The 26,915-nt window shown below is 39.9% G+C and overlaps 1 protein-coding gene across 1 annotated transcript in view; it reads right to left on the bottom strand.

Moving 5' to 3' along the window:
• Positions 1 to 26,915, bottom strand: part of cnih3 (cornichon family AMPA receptor auxiliary protein 3) — a 58,975-nt gene that overhangs the window by 21,841 nt on the left and 10,219 nt on the right. Inside the window, exons 2-3 of the mRNA XM_029425643.1 lie at positions 23,639 to 23,707; positions 9,864 to 9,911 (exon numbers count right to left, since the gene is read on the bottom strand). Of these exons, the coding sequence (XP_029281503.1) occupies positions 9,864 to 9,911; positions 23,639 to 23,707 (117 nt within the window). The remainder of the gene's footprint in view (positions 1 to 9,863; positions 9,912 to 23,638; positions 23,708 to 26,915) is intronic.

Genomic DNA, 26,915 nt, shown 5'->3' on the forward strand with positions numbered 1-26,915 from the left:
CACATCACTACACCACCAGGGTTTATAGAAGCACCACATTTTTTGTCAATTTGTAGAAGTGATAGCTGTCCCAGTTAGGATTTAATTCATCCTCATTTATAACAATTTCTTATAAACAAGTCCCTGATTTACCTTTTCCCAACATGGTGTGTGTGAACTGTCAAAGTTTCCCCACATCATGTCAACTAAGCGGTTAACCAAGCAATCCTCATGATTATTTATGAAGTGTTCAGAATGCATTGGGTGCTATCTTGCCCTAGGCTTGAATCTAGTGAGGTACTTTCCATCAGACAGGCTGACCAGCTTACTTTATATTCAGAGTTCACACCATGATACTGCAGTGCTCCAGGTTGGAAATACTGCATTCTGTGCAACTAGTCAAATCAAATCAAATGTATTTATATAGCCCAATATCACAAATTATACATTTGTCTCAGTGTGCTTTACAGACTCTACAGCATACGACACCCTCTGTCCTTAGACCCTCGCACCACACAAGGAAAAACTTCCTAAAAGAAACCCCACAATTAAAAGGGGGAAAAATGGAAGAAACCTCAGGGAGAGACTGAGGAGGGATCCCTCTCCCAGGACGGACAGACGTGCAATAGATGTTGTGTGTACAGAATAAACAACATAGTACAAATACAACATTTGACAGAAAATTATGTGTTTAAAAAAGAGAAAGTTTGGATGAATCCAGGAAAATGTCAATAAGGCTTCCCGGTGTCGCAGGCGCAGCCACGATTCCTGATCCTGACGTAAACTTTATCAGTGGCAACCTGTCACATGAGAGACACAGAAACTCCGGGGATGATGCCTCGGATGCTGTGTTAGTAACTTACATTTACATAAATGCATACAGATAGAGAGGGAGGGGAGAGAGGAAGAGAAGGAGGAGAGCAGGGAAGTGTCCCCCGGCAGTCTAAGCCTATAGCAGCATAACTAGGGGCTGATCCAAGGCAAGCCTGAGCCAGCCCTAACTATAAGCTTTATCAAAAAGGAAAGTCTTTAGCCTACTCTTAAATGTGGAGAGGGTGCCTCCCGAACACAAACTGGAAGCTGGTTCCACTGAAGAGGAGCTTGATAGCTGAAGAAATCCCTTCACATGTACATATAGAGAAATGAATAATAAAGTGCTGAGAGTGGCATCTGGATGGACAGATAGTTGGATGTACAGTGTTTGGGCCATTCTGTGCTAACTACTATTGAAACCAACAGGAAACCACTGCTTTGCATATATTAGTATATTTTATTCATGTGCATGTGTTGTCTGTTTGTTGAAAACACACTCATATAAAATCAGGATATGCTGTGTGATACCTTTTCTTTCATGTGAGCAGTTTCCTTCTGCAGCAGCTCGGTTACATAGTGTAACCACACCAAGACTTGAGGGGTAATACTATTGTTGTTTCATCAGTCAATACAATTAAGAGTTACACATCTGGTGTTGGCTTTTTGGGATTTTTTTTTTTACATGAATACAATATATATTCACACTTGCATCCTCAATCTATTAGCATCTCTTAAATGCATAGCATCACAGCTATTCCCCTAACTATTGATTTTCACAATTTTCTGGTGTGAAAATTGTGAAAAATCATTATTATAATAATTTATTAAAAGATTTATGGGGTTTTCAGACACTTGAGGTAAAAGTGTATTTTTTCCCTTATATGCAAGTAGCAACAAATACAAGGTAATGTTTAGTTCGTATCATATCTTATCAAAACATTATTCCTCATTTTCCGTGCCTTCTCCCACAAATGTCCACAAATGCTTGTTACATGAACAGTCTTTTCAAAATAAAAGTCTGTCTTCACAGGAGACAACTCTGTTAGGTTTATGTAACAGAACTCTTTTGTTAGATTTATGTAAAGGTGGTTTGGGTTAAAATTAGTTCGGAAGTACGGAAGATAAGTGACAAATAAATTAATTCTGGTTTCACACAGGACACAGTGGTCTCCTGGTTAAAAGGTCAGTGTTTTAGGACCCACTCATCCACCCCAAACCTCCTCCCTACATACTTTGTTATAATTCCTTGATCACAGTTACGCGTAATTCATAATAATTGATTTTGTGAGATATACACTAATTACAGTGCTTAATTTTCATAGTATCACAGTATAGCTACAAACAGTGTATGAGAACAGTCTGGAATCGATGCAGACAAGAGGACGAAGTGTATGTTCGATCAGTCAGTCACATGATCGCACAGACCTGGTGTGTCAGATTCATGCTTTCATTTGTGTTTGGTAACTCACAGTTACTGAGCAGTTACAGTAAACTATGTGTCACACATTACAATATGTATATAAACTACCTCAACCAATACAGGACATTTGAGATCGATATTTGGGAGTTTGACTTTTGTTTTTAATAATTCAACACACATAAGATAAACAAGATACATTCAACAACTTTTTTTTCATAATTGTGACCAAAATCCAAACTAAACTGAAGAGTTGACTGTAAAACTCAACTTGTCAGTCTCTCTTGTGGACAAACTATGTAATGGACCTCAGACATAGCTCAGCATTTCTGTACTTCAATTCCTTGCTCACACATACTGATACATCTGCAATAAGCTAGTATAGCACGATATATAATCCTGGTAAATGTGTCTGTCTAGATTTAATATACACATATAACGTAATGTGCTATGTTGAACATATTTTTTGCAAAAGAAAAGATAAAAAATGTGCAGTTTTTGGCAATCATTAACAGCATGAAGGGTACCAATAACATTTTACTTTGTAGCTCAGCCTTTTACTCCGTGGTCACTTTATTAGGAACACCTGAACAATCTCTTGCTACTCAATACGGCAGCCCTGCAATAACATCGACCTTTACAAAGTTTATAATGATCAGTTTTTGGCGACATTGACATTGTTTGCTGTTGAGGTCATCGTTAAAGGTGGTGTTGTGTGCTGGACATCTACATACTGAGAGGTGTTTCTAAAAAGTTGTCTATTTACATACACAAGAGGGGGGGCAGAATATTAGAAACACTGCTGAATGTAATGCAGTCCAGCACCATCACTGACTAACTGACAGTGTAAAAAAAACCCACCCAAAATGACGTTAAGGGCTGAAAATCTTTGTTAAATTTCACCAAAACATCCTTTTAGCCCAAACCAGCTTCCAAGCAATTCTAAGCAGCAGCTAAAGGAAATACCAGCTTCATGCTTTGAACAATTCCTTGCAGAATGGAACACAATCTACAGTACAGTGTGTTCTTGATGACTCCAACCATGGAAATCTAGGTTGTTTCCAGTGTATAAGTCATGCAACACTATTAATATTCATTTCCTGCTGAGCCGAACAGTGGTTGCTATTTTCTTGTCAAAATAGGAGCTCCCCATCCCCCCTCTCTTCTTCCTCTCTTTCTTTCCTCCTCCTGATTCTTCCTCTTAATTTCTCTCCTTCTTATCCTTCTCCCCCCCCCTCTCTCTCTCTCTCTCTCTTCCTGTTATCTCTCACCTCCTCCCCATCCCTGTCTCCACCTCTTATGTCTTCTCTGCTGGTAACAGTGTGTGGGATCAAGGAAGCACTGTGGTTTGCGTATAAGCTCATTATTCTGACTGACAGGGAATTTACACTGTTCCTGCATGAGGGATTGCACAGAAGAAATCACACACTTACAATCTGTTCTCTCCAGCAGAAAGGTTACCATTGTTGTTGTTTTGGTTTACTTACTGTCTGGCAGTTACATCATTTTCCTTTTATAATCTGATGCACATGTACACAGGTTTTTTCTGGGGGTTTTATGCTGTAGGTATTCACGCATTTAGTCGTTTCGAAGCTAAGCTACACTTACTGTGGATATACGTGTTCTTCAATTGAATTTGTGTAAGTAAATCTGAAATCATGACTTATGAAGTTTAGTCAAATTAATTTATCCTCAACAATAAGCTTAAACTGCAGAAAGCTGATTATATATTGGCTCTGAACAACCTTAAATACCACAGACTTTATTACTTCTGTCCTCGATTAAGAGGTGATGGTGACACAAAACTTAAATCTTAACAATTACATTAGAGTTTACCTTTAATGAGAGTTTGCAATAAGTGTATTTGATTTTACTTAAGAAATTAACATTTACAAATCTTACAGTATATAGACACATTTATACATTTGTATTAAGGCGTTACATGGGGTTTTGGCTAAATGTAAAGGTATATTTCAGGAACACTATTAACAACGTAGACAGCATTATTATTAAAAGGTGAACCGAACAATAATTACTAACTGATGCTTATTCATCTGCCCGACAATGACATAAATTAGCATCTGCACATTTAACCTCCATCTGTTACCCTTAGTTTATGAATGTAAATGTGCACATGATACAAAAAGATTACTCCACAGTGTTACTAGAAGTCAAAACTCCGCGTTGTAACGTCGCTGCATGTCCTGCTAAAACACACGTTTGGTACAGGATACAGACAGACTGAATACGACACCAATCTGCTTCTCAATTATGCTGTCAGCTCAAATGCAGTTATAGGTGATCCATGTGAACCAACTTTTACATACATTAAGTGCACAGGTGCCAGGTGTTAGTGCTAACCACACCGTGCTTTTTCCCCACTTTCCAGATCACTATGAATCGTGAATCATAAAAGCTCACACCGGTTCCTCTGAATTATAGAAAGCAATCCAAGTTGAATTAACGTTACAAATCGTTATCAAATAAAGCCCACTGTTATCACATTGTGCTTCTGCTTGTATCAAATCAAGCTCAAATTAATTAAATCTTCATCTAAACTAGTTCGTATTTGAGCACAGTCATACTTTCTTCAATTCAGTTGTGTTAATTAGTTCACTTCATAAGTGCAAGCCTTTTATGTGAAGCAGCCTGAGGAGCTGTGCGCAGACAGACGGGATCCCAGGGGACTTAACTTTGACCTTACAGCACTCTGCAGTGAAAAGTGCAGTCATTGCTCTAAACTCTACGGACTGAATGACTCGGATGGTCAGTTGCCTCTGGCATTAAATCCAAAAGTTGGTAATAAGAACATGTAGCTTGTGGGATCTTAAAACAGGGACACTAAGGCCATTTCACATATAAAATGATTTAATGTATCTGTGAAAAACACACACACACACACACACACACATATATATATATATATATATATATATATAAAGAACGAGATCACGGGTACAAGCGGCCGAAATGGGTTTTCTCAGGCGGGTGGCGTCTCCCTTAGAGATAGGGTGAGAAGCTCAGCCATCCGTGAGAGACTCGGAGTAGAGCCGCTGCTCCTTTGCGTTGAAAGGAGCCAGTTGAGGTGGTTCGGGCATCTAGTAAGGATGCCACCTGGGCCGCCTCCCTAGGGAGGTGTTCAAGGCACGTCCAGCTGGGAGGAGACCCCGGGGAAGACCCAGGACTCAGTGGAGAGATTATATCTCCTCACTGGCCTGAGAACGCCTCGGGATCCCCAAGTTGGAGCCGGAGGATGTGGCCCGGAGAAGGGAAGATTGGGGTTCCTTACTGGAGCTGCGACCCGACCCCGGATAAGCGGTAGACGATGGATGGATGGATATATATATTCACATCTAAATCAAAGTGGCAGGACTGTCATAAGCCTGAGGTGACATGCTCAGTTTTGATCAGGCAATTATTTTATGGCATTGCCACTATACAGGCATACGTCTAAAGAGTGAGTTTCCCAAGCAATGCATTTCCATGCAACGTTTTTCTTATTCAAGTCATGTTATCTCATGTATGTTATAATGTAGAGAATCACTCGCCATGATGACACACACACCAACAAGCTGGAAACAATAGCAGTGTCGCTGTCGCATCTGGTAATCAAAGGGTTCTGTCAGGCTGATATAACACATACGTTTTATTTGAGTATTTTGTGTATTAATACTGAGGCCGACTTGTCTGCATTACATATTGTAAATAACATACATTTATTTTGCATTTTAATTTTGTTTGTCTCATGTCTTTTTTTTTGACTATGTGGTTGTTGTGTAAATCCCCATTTAGACCACCATTGTAATGCACCGCTGAGAAGAGTTAGCAAGTCTTGTGTACACACAATATAAATTACTGCAAAATGTACTGCAGTCAATGGTTAGGCGTTACCATGGTAACCAGCATCAGTCAATCCAGATAATACTCCAAAAACATAAAGCATCCTGTTTGTTGTTTATATAACACACACTTCCTAACAGAAGCAGAGATCACAGCTCAGCACAGCACCACTCAATTTCTGACTCCTCTCTCATCTCATTCCAATGTGAAGAGACAAACACACAGTGCCAGAGCGAGAGAGTGAGTGGAGGGGGGGGGGGGGGGGACTATGATGCACTTGGTGTCATACATTACAACCAAAGACTTTACAATTAATAACACAACCCCTACAAGATCCATACAAATCATGAGGTAGTAACGCTTTAAAATCTTAAAAGCGCTAAAACATATGAGATATCTGTGTGTCGTAAGATTATTATTCCTTCTGGTCTATGAGGAAGTTCAACCAAATAAAGTCACTGGCAACTTTATTAATACTGTTGTATTGGATTGCATTAGATTGGGCAGGTGGTAATTTAAAGTCTTGAATTTAGGACGGTCAGAAAAACGGGTAGATGTACTGTAGAGAATACCAAGTAGTCAATCACAACTAGTCCAATCTGCATTTAAAACAATCAAAACGATCGAGAACCAGGGACATGCAAGAGGGTGTCATCTGCTTAATGATAGCCATTCAATTGATTGAATTATGTTATTTAATGTAAATAGTAGTAGACCCAGAATTGACCCCTGTGGCACCCCGTCATTTTTAGACGTGTATAGCACTATGAGCCACAACAGTTTGAGTTTTTCTTAAAAGTTAAACGAGGGACCAATTAAATGAAACTAAGTACGACTTTATGATCAAAAGAACAACTTGCCCCAACTAAAGAACTCAAAGGAACAATAATAAATGTCCTGGAAGTTTCTTTGCAAGCCATGGACATGTTGGATTGTGATTGGAATGACACCAATGGCACAATGAGTGTGTGTATTATGGCGTATAGTATATAGTATATAGTATATAGTATAGTAAAGGATTTGTTTGAAACAGGATAAAACAACATCTGTGATTTTTTTGGATGCTGGCTTCTCAAACTGTAACTGTGTTTTAGTCTCACTGCTTCAGTGGCTGCCAAAAAATATATATTTTCTAGGTATACGAAACATTATTTTGAAAGTCATATATATATATATATATATATATATATATATATATATATATATATATATATATATATATATATATATATATATATATCAACCAATGATATAAGTGAAAGGCAGCTAAAATTGAGCTTAAAGAAATTGAGCAGAAATTTTAAACGTACCCATGGCACCTAAAAAATAACCTAAATAATAACATACTGTGCCCATCCTACGTCAACTATGCATTACTAACCTAAGGAAGGTGTTGAGAGAGGGCTCGATGGAGAGAAGGGGAAGAGAGAGAAAAAGAGAGGGAGGGAAAGAGATGCTGAAATAGAGGAGGGGAGACAGGAAAATGGGCAAGACAGGTCCAAAAATAAAGGCAGGAAGAGCACTAATGAGTACACTCAGGTTTGTTTAGTTGCTGTGACAACGCTCCAGCTCATTGCTTCAAGCCACAGTACTGCATATCCAATGAATAACACACAGACACACAGACACAGACACACAGTTGGGAGTAAAGAAAACAGTATATCCCCTCAAGCTGTTGTCATCTGCATGATTTTGCAGGCACCCAAAGCCCATCAGAACACAACCCACTTTACAGAGAACAAAAATGGCACCCGCCCATATTCCTGCATGTGTATATGCCTCTTTAGTGAAAACTATAAAAATAGGTATGCCAACAAAAGAAACGCAGCCAAAGCTTTTAATCAAATCAATCAGGACCACCGTACTGTGACTGTGCCAGTTGGAGTGGTCTGAATACCTAGCAGAGGAGAGAGGAGTGCTGGAGAAAGAAGGAAAAAACCTTCACAATGGAGCAGATCCTCCTGCATCAGGGCCTCAGGCTTCCACACTGACAGGCACAGTATGTAGCAGAATCGAAATATAGCTCATAAATTGTGTTCATGAAGTTCATAAACTGTGAGATGTATGAATTTGACTAGATGTATGAACAAGTAAATTGTCTCTGGAGGCACTTGACAGGGATGTCCTCTCGTTCCACTTCTCTTTGCTTTCGTCACTCACCTCATGCTATAAAGTAGGATTAGACAATATGATATATATACTTTGAGATGATTTTTCAGAGATTTGTTTAGCCTATTTTGCGATACCACTTCTACTGAGTTAGCTATCTGTGGTTGAATGAAGCCTTTGCGGGCTATGCGGCAAATCAATGAGCAGGATTTATAAGATCTTTGAATCAATGTGATTGAGTACCTTGATTAGAGAATTTAATGGATTAGCCAAAAACAAGCATATTTGGTCATTTTATTCTCAGTACTCCTACTGTTGTTGCCTTGCAACCATTAAAAGGAACTTAAAACGTGTTAAATAATTTAAACATTTACTCGGAGCACAGCAGTCTGTGCAGTTGACTGAGTCTCAGTCAAGACTTCACTTTTAGCCACCAACTGGTAGAATACCACTCCAGTAATAATACAAGTTCACTACAGGATGTATTGACCCCAACCATGTGGGAAATCAGACAGTGGAACTGTTCTAACTGCAAAATCTAAATTTCTGACGTGCCAGAAATCCATTTGATCGCCCAAGAGCCAGATCATTGATCGCTCAGGCAATTAATCAGGCATTGTGACCCATCTTGACCACCATAATCGCTCTGGCAGAAATTGTGCCAGATACTGAAATGGGTCCGGGGTGACCAATCCGATGATATATTGATTTCATCACAGGTGTGCAGGCTCTCTCATCTATGGCTTTGGAAAATGTTTTTTCATAAAGAAAACTGATTGGAATGCCATATAGCAAGCATAAATTGGGTGGTATTCTAATTTAAGCTGCTGCTTGGTGACATTGTGGTAGCACATCAGCAGCTACCTCCCATGATCCCTGCACAGTAGGTCACAGCTGCAAAGACAGTGCATCTGGATGTGTTTGTACTTGTACTGTACTGTATGTTACTTTGTCTGTGTTTTTGTGTGCATGCATGTGTTTATTTATTTCTGCACAAGCACTGCAGGGAGAATATCGTCCCCAGGGGCCAGAGGAGGACCCAAGGGCTCGAGTTGACAACACTGATAACCAAGATCAGCTGTTCAACCAATGAACCTCCAGCATAAACAGACGCAAACACACACTTGCACGCACACATGCATGAGACGTGCAGACAAAGTGTGAGTTTCAAAGAGGTGGAGGGAGAAACAGATGTCACATTGAAGCTGGGAGGAGGCCTCTTCTAATCCTCAAGGCAAACATTCAGCACACACATAAACGCCCGTGCGCACACACAAACACACACATACATACAGAGAAACAGACAGCATGGCTCTGTAGAGCACAGAAGCTTTGATGCCAACATGAGGCAAGAAGATAGACATTAAAAACAGATCTACTGAAGTCAGACCTGTAGAATACTGATATGCAGCTCTGAATACTCACATAACTTTACAAATCAAACACTAAATTGTCAAGCAGAAGCCTTGCATTTCTAAGAAGTGGTCAGGAAATTGTGAAGAATGTTCAAAGTATCACATATCAGGTGAAGGCAAGGTGTTAAATGCAAACGGTTTACATTTTTCAATGAAAGATTCAATGTTTCTTCCACTTCATTTTATGCACTCTCTCATTGGAGTATATATTCTTCCACCATTAATAATTACACACACATTCAGAACCTGAATGACACAAACAAGGTGTGATTTGCCCCTCATCTGCTCACCTTCCTCAGCAAGTTGCAGATCCTCTCGATGTTCCGCAGTCTCTCCCTCTGTGAGGAGACAGAAAAGATAAGGGTATCACTCAGTCAGTTCAGTATGCTGACATCTGGGGAAAGATGCAACAGAAAAGAAATAGTGCAAGTTTGTCCTCGTACATCTACTGAACGTACGTGAAAATACATTTCAAATAAACTCTTCACATGTTAAAAACTATATTCCAGAAGAAGCTTCAGAGAAGGATGCAGCATGGACTGTATATGAGAAGTTGACGTAGTCACCATGACGTAACCCATTGGTTTGTGAACTATGGTTTTGAAGCCTTGAGTTTGGCATGTTGGACTTCCCAATCTTGTTTATTTTGCAACCTTTGACACAAAAGGGTGTCACATTACAATTAACTTTCATGAACACTGTGAAACAATCAAAGCTGGAAGACGAAAACACTGAAAGCAGACCGGACAACACCGTGGCTTGTCAATCACAAAGTAGCCCCGCCCTAAAGCATACCCTGCTTTATTGACTATTATAATCTTAATTGGACCATAATTTACTAAATCAACATCAAGGTGTATTGAAGAAGACTTGAAACTAGCGATTGAGATAATTAACTCATGTTTACAATGTTTACCGAGGTAATAAATCAAGAGAGAAGTAGAATGCAAGTTTCAGGCACTTCCACATTCACTTTTCAGACTGGAGGTCGCATGAATACATCCTGGACCTCATTTTAACAGTATGTCAGAATGTGTGGAATCCAAGTCAAGTCAGACTCAAATCATGAATCTGAAGTATCTGAATCAAGGAAATAAAGTAGCAATATTTAATAATTGAGGTAAATTCCATCCCCTTTCTCAAACCATCTGGATATTAGAGATTGTATGTCAAAGTTCAGTCAGATTGCACTCAAATTGGACATTGATTAAACACAACGAGAAAGAGGAGGGGTCAATTCACGACAGGAACCAAAATGCGTGTCACTCCGTTCTTCATTGAAGTGAATGGGAAGCACAACCTATGGGACCAGACCATTAAAAAAAAGTGTTCTTAATGGTGCACAAAAAAATTGCCTTTATTGGTGCTGCCAGTGGGGCTTTTTAAGGTCTGTTTGGGTCCATAACATTTTGGATCAGGCCTAATCATCCCTTGGGCTACATGGATCAGGTACGACTGTCCTCATGGCACTTTTTGATTGTGTTTTCAAAGGTTTCGGAGGCAGGAAGACCTCTTTAAGATCTCATCACACTTTGGGTTGTCTCCACATAAGTATACTGTAGTGTGATAGCAAGGAATTCACAAACTAAAATCTTGGAGGATTAAGAAAGCACTTCTCCAGCAGTCACTGCAGTTAGCATTGTGTTTACATAAGTTACAATATACATTATTTGTGTGTTCTCAGCTTGTGTCAAAAGCTGTAAAATGCTTAAATCAGCACTCACCACAATGCTGACTCTAACAGCCACCACTTCACCAAAGCTTTTAACATCATCAAATATTAACAAATTCCTATAGCAACACATTCTCGACTTTACTTGGCTCTGCATAACTCTGGCTGCTTATAAATCATATATTGATCTAAGCGTGACGCTGTTTGTCATTTTGACTTTATTTCTGCCTCTAATAAGCGGACCTCAAACGTCAACAACAGTGGTTCCATGGGGATGATAAAGTATAGAAAAATCCATTGTGCTCATACAGAACATCAAAGCATGCATGCCTAAAGCTGAACAGAGATTTAGTAACTTAACAGGAAAAACAGCATTTAAATGTATGAAAATGTGCTGAAATAATTGGAGTTAAAACACTTTGCTGCCGATGAACACTTCATTTATGAGTGTTTTTGATACTTTTTCATATATTGAAAAACACAGCATCTACATACTACTACATGCTGAGTTCTGGCAAGAAGCCCACAATTTTGATTTTGTGAGAAAATGTGCTAACAAGATTGTCCCTCTGCTGAACTAGTGTGTGTGTGAGTCAGACTCAGAAGCAGACTCTTGAGTGAGACAGATTGTACTGTTTGTGTGTTGAGGTAGTGAGTGTCCACACACACACACCGTCTGCCCATCTGCAACTGGCAGCCATATTTAAAAGAAACAGTATCCCATGAAACATGATTTTTTTTTTTTTACTCATCCAACTGCTTCACTTTGGTTATTAAATGCGCTGTCATTTATTTGAAGACTGTGCTCAGCTGCTCAAAGTCTTGTGTAACATTAGTACAGAGTACTGAAAACAGAATTATATCAACAAATCAGTGGAGACATTTTAACTATGGGCCAGTGCATGAGAAGATCTGAAGTCCGTGAACAGGTGTTGCAATCTGTGAAATCAGCTGATCAATTTTCACATTGTGTGATCATAAACAGTCATAACTTAATATCCCGTGCGCTCATCACGGTTCAGACACGTCCTGGTTTTAGCGCGGCTCAGCATTAGATTGACACTTCATTTGAGCCAATTGGAGCTTCGATGGGTTTTTTATAACCTTCATGAGCCAATGAGTGTCAACTTGATAAGAAAGTGCCCACCTACTTCTTTTGTTACAGACTGACCCTGGACCAGCTCAGCGTCCTGGTGGCGCGCCGCATCATAAAGGAAATGTGCGCCTCTTTCATTAGTTGTGTCACTTCCCTTGGTTTGTTTTTTCAAAATAAAACATTATTTATTGTACACAAAAAAACACAAAAATATTAGAAAGAAATGTCTTTATTATTATTTATTACTCTGTGTGATTACTACTAACAGGGAATATTGGTATATAATAGTTATTTATAAATAGATAAAAACAACATTTATTAATAAATATTATAATATGTACAGTATATGTACATATTGCACAGTTGGTGTACGCCTGGTGTTACTCTAAGACAAACCTGTCTAATAAATTAAGTTTTTATCCTTTTTATCTGAAATTGGTGGTGAACTTGATAAAACTTGGTTCTATGTTTCTATAGATCGTGTGCATGTGACGTCACGCTTACGTCCCAACCCGTAAATCAGCCATGTTGGTTGGATTACACAACCAAGACTGCGCCCCTTCACGTGTGAGTTGCTGCAACGCTTAGTAATTTTCTTTGTATTTAAACGTCTAAGATTGAAAGAAAATGCCAACCTTGTGCGCAGTGTATAATTGTGGTCGTAACGCTACTCGTGACCCAGAGAAACGGTTCTTTAGATTTCCTAAAATCATCAAAAACAACGATCCACAAAAGAGGGATGAATTACTGTCTACCGAACGTAAGCTGTGGTTTAGCAACATAACTCGTAAGGATTTAACAGAAGAAAAAGCGCAATTCACCCGTGTGTGTGGCGTCCACTTTATATCTGGTAAGAGCTCATGCTAAAGCTATGTTTTCAATGTTTACGTTAAACATTTGTGCTTATGATATACCCGAACACTGTAAAACCTCACCTCACTCACAAACCACGGCTTGAGCGGTGTATCTCGAGCTCTTTGAGAGTGATCTACACGGGCATGGACGAGCACCCTGTCATCTTTCACTGGTTTGGTAAGAAGACTACCAACCCAGCCAGAAACAAAGAAATTATAAGCATCTAAGCTCTTGTATGCCTTCATTTGTGCGTTGGTTGCCCACGACATTTGTAGCACAAGGTAGTTCACAATATCAGGATATTTAATCGGTGGTAATGAATCTAAATCCTCAATATAATCTGACGGCTTTAGCGTGTACAGGTCAAGGCCGCAAATTTGGACTTTTTCCTCTGAATCTTGCCTTTGCAGAGGACTCCAGAGTCAAAATACTTTGAAGAAGTCGGAGTTGTTCTCATCTAACATGGCGTTGCACGCATACGTCACACAGTTTTGTCACGTGTTTGCACACTATCTATACATACAATCAAATAGAACATTCAGTAAAATCTGTAAAGTCTTTGGTGTTCTCCAGAAGCCCACTCAGTTTGTGAAAAAAAACACAAAATCAACTGTCCTACCACTGTCGTAGACAGGTGTAATGTAAAAGTCTCTCTTTCTCTCGCGCTCTCTCTTCTGGTCACTCAATGGGTGGCTGGCCAGACCAGCATCACAGCAAGGATGAGCAGCTGCATTGCAGACAATCCAGAATCTTTCAAGACTCACAAAAAGACCCAACCTTGACAACAAAGCCAAGAGTCGCATCAATCCACACATAAATGCAATTAAATGTCAATTAATACATCTCTTCATCTTATTTCACACAGCTACGGTTAGCTTTACTTTTATATTTATTAAACAATAAATAAAACAACAAACTTAGCTGTGGTCAGCGCCACTTTAATATGCCCCAACAGGCGGCAAAACAAAGTGAAATCCACACACAAAACTATGCTAACACGTTAGCAACGGTTAGCCGCGGCTAATATAGCATACATTTTCATTAAAACAAACATTTAAATCTAATTTTCTGACTAAACTCACCAAGGGTGTCTTTTAAGTGACAATGCTCTTGTAAACTTGTGGCAAAGGAAATCACATCAATTATTTTTCCCAAATAATTTACAAGCAGCTACCTCTGCTAAGTCTCTTGTCCAAAAGAAAGAAGTGCACTGTCACTTCCCGCTACACGCAGACCCGGGGGCGGGGCTAAACTTGGATTGGCTTGTTTTTAATCTGCATTTACAGATTGATTGAACTAATCACACTAGTTTGAGTGCTATCATGAATCTTGTTCTAAATCCCAATATCTTCTTTTATCTATTGTGAATATTTAAGTTACTAATGAGTTATTTAATTATTAATGAATTATTAATAAAACTAATAATTATTTATATTCGTATCAGTCTCTTAGTAACCGAGGGTTACACTTGTCTATATAGCAAGGACCACTTCCTTATCTGGCAACAGCGCCACTCCCAAAGATGGAGCAAAGGGATGCTTGGTGGATTGGGGTTTTGTAGGGATTGTTTGTGTGTCTTTTTAACTTTGAACAGATCCACGCTAACTGTTTCACACATGTCTATTGCTAAGCCAGGCTCACAATGTCCTGACCCCAGCTCTACATTTAAAGCAGCACTGAATATTTTACAGAACATTTTGTGTTTTTTTTTTGTTCATTATGTTGGTTTTATGTCACACAACTTTACTGTTTTTTTTCGGTCTCATCGTTTCCAATAACAATATTCCTGCAGCGTTTGATGTGTTCTGTGACTGTTGCTACCTGCCCAGCAGCAAACAGCAGACAGACAAAGTCAACAAGTGCCTGGTCCAAAGCAGAGGAGTAAATATTGCACTTTCAGTGAGCAGAAACAAGACTCCAGATTAAAAAAAAAGTGACTCTCTAAGATGCTAATAAGCTTTGTCCGGTAATTACAGCCTGTAATGTGGTTACAGGTGGTTTCAAATTTCTGATCTCATTCTCGGAAAGAAAGGTAATAAGTATATTCTCAAAAAAATCTTCCTGTAAGGCAACAGTATTGGTTGTCTTCTAAAATGAGCTGTTAGATGTATTTTAAGGTTAGATGCCAATCATTTCTTGAGATGCTGAGGGTCTGTATATAATGTACTGAAATATGCATTGATGAAGATGTAAACATACATATTTGATTAGTATTTTTGAAGAAGTACATACTGCAACACTCCTGGACTCCTGGACATTTTTTAATTTATGCCTGTGCTCTAAATAATGAAACCAGAGGTTCCTGGATAGGAGGCTGCAAAACAAGTCTGAGGTAATACCACGGTAACAATTGAGAGAGACAGAGAGAGAGGAGAAAAAGTGAAAGATGAAATGAAGTTGACCCCTGTATCCTTTTGTGGCATTTACTCAATTCTCCTGTATGTGTGTGTGTGTGTGTGTGTGTGTGTGTGTGTATGTGTGTGTGTGTGTGTGTGTGTGTGTGTGTGTGTGTGTGTGTGTGTGTGTGTGTGTGTGTGTGTGTGTGTGTGTGTGACTTGCCGACTACACCGTCACGACTTCCACTCTCATCTCCTGAAAATGCCTCATGGGACTTTACCTCATTTAACAACAGAAGGAAGCGTGGGAAAAAATATGGAAAAGATATATATGCCACTGACTTTTATTTTTTCATTATTTCAAATGTTTCAAAGAACAACGAGAAGCCATTCAGTTGGAAAAAAAAGTTTGACTTTGAAGTGTAATGTACAGCATCAGCATGACGGGGGAGGGGGGGGGGGAAGAGAATCCATGAGTGGGAGGAAGAACAGCACAAAAGTAGGTTTTTCTGGGTAAAAAGTTGTATTCATAGTGGAAGATTACAGATTGCTGCAGTGTGTACAGGAAGTCTTTCATGTTCTTCAAAAAGCATAATTTAACCCTCCCACTGTTCCTGATAAGACCTCATACATATATACCCTTATCCATATATACTTATAAACACACACATGAAAGGCTCAGTCTGATTATTAGCCAATTATCTCCACTCCCAATGTCTATTTCCTGTTGAGACCACGCACCTTACCAACTCACATCTCCCTTCGTCTTCATCTCCTGCCGAGTTTGAACGAGGACACGCAAATATATTCCACTAAAACACCGTTTTGTGTGTGTGTGTTTGTCAGCGTACGTGTGCACACACACCCGCAACTGTCTTCTCATTAGCAAGCAATTACGCTGATGTCTCTTTGAAATGTTACTCGGCGAGAATTTGCTTGACAAGCGAGAGCGGCGCGGAAGTATAAACAAGAGTTGGACGAAGGGAGGGCAGGTTGGAAAAATGAGAAGTGGGGAGGGTGAGTTGGGAGACGTGGAGGGGGGGGGGACCTTTATATAACCAGGCAGACCAATTAAGAGCAAATTCTTATTTACAGGAATTGCATGGTGTATACGTCATTGGACAATGAACTCCTAAAGATTAAGTGAAAGAGTTTGTAATGCTAATGTTCCAAGTATGCTTAAATGCAGTGGCGGGCCGTGCATTTCACACCAAGGCCTTCAGTGATGTCCTACACAGTCCTCCCTGAATTATTCCACCTCTTAATACCATCATTCTGACGCCTTGGCTCTAGAAACTATACATTTAGACAGAAATGCAGTATAACCAGACGTTGCATCACCTTAACATGGTCAAGTACAACAGAGTTATATTAATATTTCCGAAACATTTAGTTGTAAATAGCAGGCATTCCCAGCAGTACAATTTGCATTGCCTCTTGGAGGCTGTGAGCCAGGGGTACCGCTCGTAGTTAGTGATTTGAAAGTGGCGGACAAACCCTTTTCCCGGCTGTGATAGGCTCGCTAGCGTTGGGGTTGGCGTTCTCTTCTCACGATGTCTATCTTTTCTTGAAAAGTTCGTCTTGAAAATGGCGTTGTAATTATATCTGCGACCACATCGATCTCTTCTCCTCCTTCAGCCATTGTGGGTTGAAAAAAACAGCTTGTAGAAATCTACACAAATTAGCTCGTTCAAAGTTTGCTAGCTCTGCATAGCTCTGCCTTTCAATAGTGCGTATCCAATCAAAAGACGTGGACGTGCTGACGATATCATACGCCTGCTAGCTGGCCCCGGTGTCCACAGTTTTGTTTCCGTTCACTTTAAGCGACAGGCGCCCGCACTGTTGATTCTGAAGGCCTAAGGGCAGATTTCTTGGACCCTGGTAACACATTATGGCTGAAATATGATTGGATAAAAACTCTAACATAAAGGCCAGCCCTCCACATCTCGATCTGAGGCTGGAAGCAGCGCAACCATGAGGAAAGCTATGAAATGAAGAGAATAGACTATGGGGAATAATTTAATACATATTTGTGGAAAAAATATATCAAAATGAAATGTATATTCTGATGATGTTTAGGCCAGCAGAGAAGGCCTTGCTGGCTCTGATGGCCCACCACTGCTTAAATGCGGTGAAATAAATGTACCCCTGTAACTCAAGTAAGACTTGAACTTAAGCGGGGTAGACAGGCGTGGAGCAGCGAGGGAGATGGAGTGATATGGAGAATGAGGAGTGGAGGGGAGCTTTTAAACGGTGTGAAGACGCTACAGAAGCTGTCAACACTTGCGCTTGTGTCCTTGGTGGGACGCAGAGGAACATCAATCAGTTACGCAACTGAAAACACTCCTAAAATTCACATTCATAAAACATTTCAATGAAAGAAAAAAGAAAAAAACACTAGACTCTCTTTCCTTCATCTCCGTCTCAGTTATCACTCTGATTTCTGACTAAGATATTATCATTGCTTCTGGCTATAGCTGTATCCCTTCATAATAAAGCAATGTGCACATGTGAATATGTACTGAAAGAGTGTACGTCCTCACTGGAATCTGTCTGCAGAGCGTGTGGTCATGAGCATGGAAACAACAAACTGAAATATATTATCATTATAGTACATCTATGTTTGTCTGTAGGCTATGCACGTGAGGGAGTGATATGTGTGAAATCATGACCAAAAGTGTGTTTTTTTGTTTTACAGACACACCTGTTTGCATCTTGTAACACCAGAAACTGGCACATCAAAGTTAATTCACACATCCTCATGAAATAGGCGGTGCTAGCACCTTGGTGGTGGATTACTGTAGGTGGCTAGCTAATAGCTTAGCCTACCCGTTATTCCAGGAACATACTAGTGCTAGTCACTGCCTGTCACTGTAACACATTTAACACAAGTACACTGTACTTTGCTGTTTATTCCTCTTTAGCATTTTGTCTTCAGGATTGTACATCATTTTATTTAATATGGAGATATTAAAGAAGGGAAAAGCTCTATTAGCTCTGTTAGCTTGACAAAGCTAGCAAGCTTGCTGACTCACAGTTATAGGCCTATCCTTTTATTCCCACCAAAATAAGCACTTATATGCACCATTTTTAAACAAAGGAAAACCTGCTAAAGTATACTTCTCTCCCATTGACAGTAGACAAGTAGGCCTATGCTTTTCTGTTTTTTTTCCTGCTTGATTGTTGAAACAGTGGAAAGATTAACAAAGATGGTTTCGATTAGTATATTTTTTTGAAGTGTGCTTTTTAAAATTACGGTTTCTGTCAATGAAGTCTGGTGGCTTCGAGGAGAGCATTATCATACGTTTTGCATGTTAATAAACAATCTGGCAGGGATGGCAGTGCAGGCAATCAGACACAAGGATGTAACACATGCATACACACTGAAACACATCCATAAAATGAATGAACATAAACAATCAAAGAGCCTTTGAAACATCAACAACCAGAGCCACAGCTCCTCCAGCAACAGCAGCCCTACTTTTCTTGGAATCGACTATTTTTTAAAGGACAAAAACAACTCCCCTGTGACATTATTCACTATACTGTATTATATCCTCTACACTGTCAGATGAGAATGTGTGTGAGGAGAGAGACGGAAAGGGAGAAACAAAAAGAGAGAAACTCAAGCACCTTTAACTGTTAACTGCACATTTGTGAGTGAAAGGGAAAGACTGACAGAGAGATTGCATCTATGTGTTTGTGTGCGCGCATGTACGTGTGTATGAAGGGTCCGCACAAAGGGAGGTTCTTCCCCGAGGAGGCGCGCTGACAGAAAGTGCTAATTAGACTGCCTGGTTTCAAGACAGAGAGACAGCGACAGAAAGGGAGGAAGGAAGGAAAGCTGGGTGGGAGACATTATGCAAGAGTAAGTGAGAGACGGATCATATGGATGATTACTGTAAGTGTGTGACTGTGCGTGTCAGAGAGACAGGGAAGGAGAATTATGGCTGGTTACTGTATTCAGAATGAAGCTATCATCCTGCTGGATTAAAAAGACAAGGAGAAGATAAAAAATGAAAGATAAAGTTGAGATTTAGAAAATTTGATTCCAAAACAAGACACAAGTTACTTGAAAGAAACAAGTTTATGTAATAATCAATCAGTCGTACAATCAACCATACAACAGACCGAACTTTGCCTCCTGAATAACTGAACGATCCAGTCGGTGTATGTGATGTGTGCATGCTGTATGTGTCACGTTTGAGTGTCTGTCTGCATCCTTTCATATCCGTCATACATTTGTATATGTCGTGCAGTCGGGATCGTCTTCCTCAGGCAACCATGAAATGATGGCTGATGAGTAGTGATAGGTATCATGGATGAATGCTGTAAAGGGACAGATGTTTAAAACCGCTAATGGTTGCTAGCTAACGATGAGATAAAGCTACGTGGACTAGGTAAATAAGCATTAAAGTTTATAGACTATAAAGAATGATGTTCTCTAGTCAGCAGTGCACAAACAAAGTTGTCACCGTGGAAAGAGTTATTATATTTACACTAGAAGTGAGGAGAATTGGAGTTCCGCATCATCGATTGTTACAGATACAGTTCACAATGTATAAAATGGGAGATGTGCATGATTTAAATGATGGACTTAGAAACTTTAATGTCCCCACAGGGGCAATTAGGGGTGCAGCACAGTAAACTATAAACATAATATATAGCCACTTCCACCAGTTTATGAATGTGTGTGTGGCCTGTGTTGTAAAGCGCTTTGAGAGGTCTCTAACACTAGAAAAGTATTATATAAATGCAGTCTGTTTTATTTTTCAAGTATTTAATACGCTTATCAATATAGAAAAGGACACATATGATTGCTTTATGCAAATGTATGGATATTTATTATTGGAAATCAATTAACAACACAAAACAATGACAATAATTGTGCATAAATGCTGCCAGGTACTGCTTTTAGGGATGTCAAGATACCAGAAATTGAGTAGCCGATACTGATACCAATAAAATGTCACGATTATTGATGCCCAATTTTCATTTAAATATCTGCTTTGATAAAGAAAGAAAATCTTGGCATTAGTAGTTTTAATTATGTATTAAAAGCTGCTAAGAGTATTTATTTAAGTTTCTTGCCAAAAACAAAAATGTTCATGATTTCATTTGAACCCATCATGATAATGTTATAATTTCGAACAATAGTAATTATTTCCTGAATAGATCTTGAACGCATCATAATCTTTCTCAATAGCATCTCGCTTCGCAAATTTGCTTTAACGCGATATTATTGTGTTAACTTTCACAGCACTATTTCATACATGGTAGTAACTTTAAATATTTCAAAGTACATGACTCGGAGTAGAGCCGCTGCTCCTTTGCGTTGAAAGGGACCAGTTGAGATGGTTCAGGCATCTAGTAAGGATGCCACCTGGGCGCCTCCCTAGGGAGGTGTTCCAGGCACGTCCAGCTGGGAGGAGACCCTGGGGAAGACCCAGGACTCGGTGGAGAGATTATATCTCCTCACTGGCCTGGGAACGCCTCGGAATCCCCCAGTCGGAGCTGGCGGATGTGCCCCGGAGAAGGGAAGTTTGGGGTTCCTTACTGGAGCTGCTGCCCCTGCAACCCGACCCCGGATAAGCGGTAGATGATGGATGGATGGATTTCCATCACTGGCCATAAAATAATTCTATCCATGATTATCATTTTTACTAAATCCACAAAGTGTCTAGTGTTTTCAGCGCTTGTGGAACCAAACAAAAAATATATATACTTTAACTTGAACCTGTCATGAAAAGAGCAGCTACAATTTGAAAATGTATTTGATTAATGTCTTTGAATGGGAAATCATGCATTTTAGGTCCATATTTTCATCTGGAATTGGGCAGCAGTGACGCATTTCATATAAAAAGCAAAAGGCAAAAGGGGAAGGACGGGTTTAAGAAACATGAGATAGTCGGAGAAGAAAGAAAAAGGAGGAGAAAATGAGATGCAACCTTTTGTACCCATGTCCCCACAGGATTGCTTGATACGTTCTGCATTGCATAATAATATGCAAATATCACAAAATATGAAAGTGGTACTGAATGGGGAAATCTGCTCTAATGCACTCTCTGTTTTCAGAGTCTTGAAAATGAATTATTTTGCCTCTTAAGAAATCCTCATTCACCCCTCTTTCCCACTTGTCTCTGTCTGTCTGTCTTCATCTCCAACACTCCTCTTTCACCCAGTTCTAAATTTTTTCATCTACTGTAACTGTCTCCTTCTCCAACTTCCCCCCCCCTCCTTCTTTTCTTATGCTCATGTTTGGAAGTCAATACTCCAGAGAAGCTGCACAGTCCAGAGCTCTTAAGTCAAAGTCACCTCCAAACTAACTGCTTGTGCTGTACTGTACTACCATGCATTATTAAGAACCAACTGTGTTAGTAAAAGCCCAAAAGACTCAAGGGAAAAGGATTTAGAGAGAACAATTCCTAAAACAACTTCACCCGGGGCCGCTTTCCCATGCTGGCCAACGCTAATGTACATTTTTCTGCACAACTTCTCCTTGATTGCTGCTGTGGCAATTTTGAGGAGTGATGAAGCAGAACATATTGCCTGTTTCTTCACTGTGAGAATATTTCAGAGGGAAAAAGTAGTGGAAGGAGATTAATTGACATGGGAGTGGAGGACGTGTGCGGAGTGGAGAAAGACATTGGCCAAGGCTCAAAGAGACTCACTCAGTATCTCTCACATTACACTTACATATATAAATATGTTTACATTTCCATTAATGCAGATCTGCTGGAACACAGTTTGAAGCACAGCATTTATTTAATATTCACTGCACGTCCAATTTGTTTACCAAACAGCCTCGGAGAGTGGAGGATGTGTATGTATAATCCTGTGTATTAACCTGTGAATGGACTATTGTTAATACATTATATTCAGTAAACCGGAATAAATAAATGTTCCGATTTAAGTAGCACTCTGGATACACAGAACCATTAAAAGCCTAAATCCCTGAATTAGCCTGAAAAACTCTTATAAATAATGTCAGGGATAAACTGAGGTGAACACTATTATCTGTTGGCACCTTTCAAGGTGACACTAAAAGCCCCTGCTATTGGTATTTACGTTAAAAGTACCAATCCAACAATGTAAAAATACTCTGTTACAAGTAAAGGTTTTGCATTCATGATCCTATATGTACAAATACAGAAGTATAAGCAGTAACATGTATCAAAAAATACTTTATCAGTAATAAATCTTCTTCTTCAAGTAGTTTAGTCCAGTTTTTACCAGCCTAAGGTTTGGGCCTCTCCAAAGGGTCACAAGATACATTTGGGAGGTTTGGGACATTTTATTTTCCTTTTCTCCTTTATTTTTAAGCTGTTGTTCTGGTTGTTGGGACAAGAATATCAAACATACATCGGATATTTATTTTTGTAATTCCTTATAGAATTACACAATGGAAATCAGGAAGTTCTATATTTTTCTGATTACATCATATGGGCCCAATTCACCAGGCATTCCGCTAACAATCTGACACGCTTCAGGGTTGATATCGTTCAATCTTGTGTCCTTTTAAACCCATCTCCCACAGTGTGAACCTATCACACAGTATATAGAAGCTTTAAAGCAGCTCCAGCACAGGGCACAGACGTTGATTTCGGACTGAATTTTAGCATTGGGTTTTTGATAAAGCAATACGTTCTGTAGCTTGATGAGCGTCCCTGTCTGAGGAGCCAAGTTGGCAGCTTTAGGGACATAGAACTGTGAGGGTGTGTAGATAGTTCGGATTAGATATGGGACTGGTAACCAACTGTAGATTCCATGTTATATTTGGTTTTGGCTTGTCACTTTGATTTTATTTATAATTGGATTCGAGAATTTGTTCAGAAAAGATGATCATTCATTGTTGATGCTTTGGCCTGAAGTCCTATAATAGTTGTCTGCTTTTGAGCCAGTAAGTGAGGAGAGGAGGGCGTACACAACTAGTATGTTGCCAGCTACTTGATTCAAAATGAATGGGAGAAAGAGAGAAGAGGAAGTACGGGAATGTAGACAGGGAAAAACAGAGAAGGAAAGAGGAGACAGAGAATTATATTTCAATACGTGTCATTAATTGCCATCCACACGTAAACAATAAGCCAAATAAAGAAAATAACCTACCGCATGGAGCGGATTTCCCTGATCGATCGGCACCTTGAAGTCAGCCTGGAGCTCATCAAAAGCTGTTATCTGTGAGGGGAAGAGGAAAAGAAGTCAGGACAATATAATCAGGAAAAATAAGAGCGGCAATATAGAATGAAATGTCTCAGTCTGAAAGCAAATCATCATGGCCAACTGCCTTGTGTGTCCTGCTTGACGTCAAAGTTATTATTTTTGGCCGCCCCTGGAGGCTGTTTGACATCCTCCTGAATCTATCTTTTTCATATATGATCACATCATCATTTTTGCCACATGGATTGTCTATGCTGTCATCTTATTATGGTGTTAATTCTGTACACACGACATCTATTGTTTGTCCTGCGAGAGGGATCCCTTCTCAGTTGCTCTCCCTGAGGTTTCTAACATTTTTGGGGGGATTTCCTTCCTTGTCTGCAGCAACTGTCTACGGACAGATGGTTACGTATGCTGCACAGTCTGTAAAGCCCCTTGAGGCAAATTTGTAATTTGTGATATTGGAGTATTTGAATAAAATGTGATTTGATTTGGGTCTCACAACCAGCAATCCAGCATTTAGAATACAAGCTTTGCTGCATGTTATCATTACATAGAATCTAGATTATCTCTACCTGTATGTTAATTAGCACTTAACATGTGCTACCATGGCACATTTAAAGAAAAACAACACAACCACGAGTGAAAGGATCCCTCTCACAAGTGTTGTCAGCCAACAATCTAGCACTCAATTGTCCAAAAAACAAACACATCAAAAACACATTAATGAGCCACAGGTTTCTTCATTACAATGGAAATGGGTACTGTGAGCCAATACCACATACACATCCTGCTGTCGTAAATACAAAATTTTACAAAATATGTATTAGTCCGAGGTTGAAAATAGTCCTCATGAAATGCTAATAATATTTACTAAAAACTACAGTGCCTCACCGTTTTCTGGAAATTACTTTTTGTGTGCGTAATTAAATAATTAAAGAGTCAACAGCCATGCTAGCAGCTCTAAGAGGCTGTACTTATCATGTTAACCATCTTAGTTTACCATGTTACCATGTACACATTTTATAATTAGTGCATTCTACAGAGACCGACCATGATAGCATGGTTTAAACACTACAGAGCCCAGCTGTTTTTTGAAAATAATGCTACATATTTGTGAGTTGTTTTTAAAGATTTCAAGCGTTGCTAGGAACCAATGGGCTTTGGTGTGAGTGAGTAGGGTAGTCAGGAAGCACTGACTTTTTATAGGATTTGTTGACAAAAATACGTAGCTTTAACCTTTAGTCATACAGACACACATTCCAGTTCTCTTTATCACTTGGTTTAAAAAATCTGTCAGGCAAAAACAGCCCTATACATACAGTATGTAGCTGGAGCTTTCTTTGAGTTCTCACAACGAGGCATCATGTACGCACATCCTCCATTTCAGCATCAGCTCGTCATTCCTCGTCATCATTAACATGATCTGCTCTGGTTAAATGTTGGATCAAATCTGCCCAGATGAACAACATTTGCATACAAGGTACTTAGAAATTAGAATCTCTTGAATTGATGTCATTTGATCCTGCCGCCCACCCACTGCTGCATTATGGGGCAGCTCTAAGTAATAACAAGGCCAAGTAATGATTAACAGCAGATAAAATACGCAACATTTCCATTGGCGCTGCATGTGTTGCAATTTAGGCAATTGCACTACAAAGACAAATGTCATTGCTTGACTAGTTGGGCCGCAGGAGGAAAGTGTGTGTGTCTGAGAGAGCGACATTGCAGGAAGAGATATGAGTGTGTCAGTCAGTGTATCTGCATATGAGCTGCACAATGTGTCTCCAGTGTGTGTGCACCATGGGGGAAACTGTACAATGTGAAAGCAGCATGAGCGTATCTGTGTGTGTGTGTGTGTGTGTGTGTGTGTGTGTGTGTGTGTGTGTGTGTGTGTGTGTGTGTGTGTGTGTGTGTGTGTGTCTTAGCCCAGTATGGGGAATTAACATCAGAGAGACGGCAGAGGTTCGCACCAATCTCGGGTTATTTCCCTGGGCTCGCCCCCACACTGACAGGCAGCTCTTTACATGTTATTTCCCAGTGGATCCCTACAGTGATCCTGGCTCATTGCCTCGCTCTGTTACAGTATGTTAGCCTCCCTCGGGCTGTTCCTTATGGGCACTAACACACACACACACACACGCACACACATGCAGCCACACACTGTAGGTATTCATGCCCAGGAACACACTTCACAGAGACACACACATAAAAGTGCAGCAGGAACATCTCGCCTATACATCCGTATGTGCACCCCATGAGAAGAACATGCTAGAGTGGATGTCAGGTTAAAAAGATCATTCAGTTCAGTACTACTAGTCATTTTTAATCTTTTACACCATCAATTATATCACTTATGATAGCATTTTACTAAAAGTAATTGCTGAGATGTGGAATCATGACAACATTACTAAAATAAAGTTTGATGAAGTAAGGAACAATGAGCCATTCATCCATCAATAAATCCAATTTCCACCTCTTGTCAGGGTCCCAATCAAAGTGTTTAGCCCAAATATCCTTTTCCCTAGTCCCAATCAGAGGTCAGAATCACAGACATCAAGAAGGATCTGGGAGTAGAACCACGCAGGGTGAGCCCAGCCACCCTGTGAAGGAAACAACAGTTTGTATCCATGATGTCATCCTTCAATCACTACCCAAAGCCACTGGCCATAAATAAGTGTTGGGATGCTGATTCATTAGTGAATCGAGAGCTTCCCCTCCAGGCCCCTCCTCAAAGATTCATCACCTTATCAGGCAGAAGAGGTTTGTGTATCCCGTGACACTGGGAGCTATGTTGTCAATGGCAATGGTTCCTGGTAGAGTCACCCAGGACAAATGTGTCGCAAGGGAGCAGTCAAACTACATTGATTCAAGAACACTTATGGAGTGGCAACTTCTGAATAAAAAACACCTTGTTTTGATTGGGGAAACCAGGGCCTTCTCCTGAAGCCTGGCCTGGGATGGGAACGAATCCCAAGTCATATTGGGGGGTCAGAGAGTGATTCAAGAACCCTTATGGAGTGACAACTTCAGAACGTAATTAGGTAAAGCCAGGCCTGGGAGGGCAGCTCAGGTAGGCTAAACTTATGGATCTCAGATCTCAGATCAAATTTAAATCTGCGTAATGCTCAGAGGTTGATTCCTGCTGAAGATCCACAATGACCATGGGTTCTGTTTTTGCAAATCTAATTTGATATAGAAGTTTACTTTAAGATACCGCTTTGAA

The sequence above is a fragment of the Cottoperca gobio genome, chromosome 24 (genome assembly GCF_900634415.1).
Source record: "Cottoperca gobio chromosome 24, fCotGob3.1, whole genome shotgun sequence".
In the NCBI taxonomy this organism is placed as follows: Eukaryota; Metazoa; Chordata; class Actinopteri; order Perciformes; family Bovichtidae; genus Cottoperca; species Cottoperca gobio.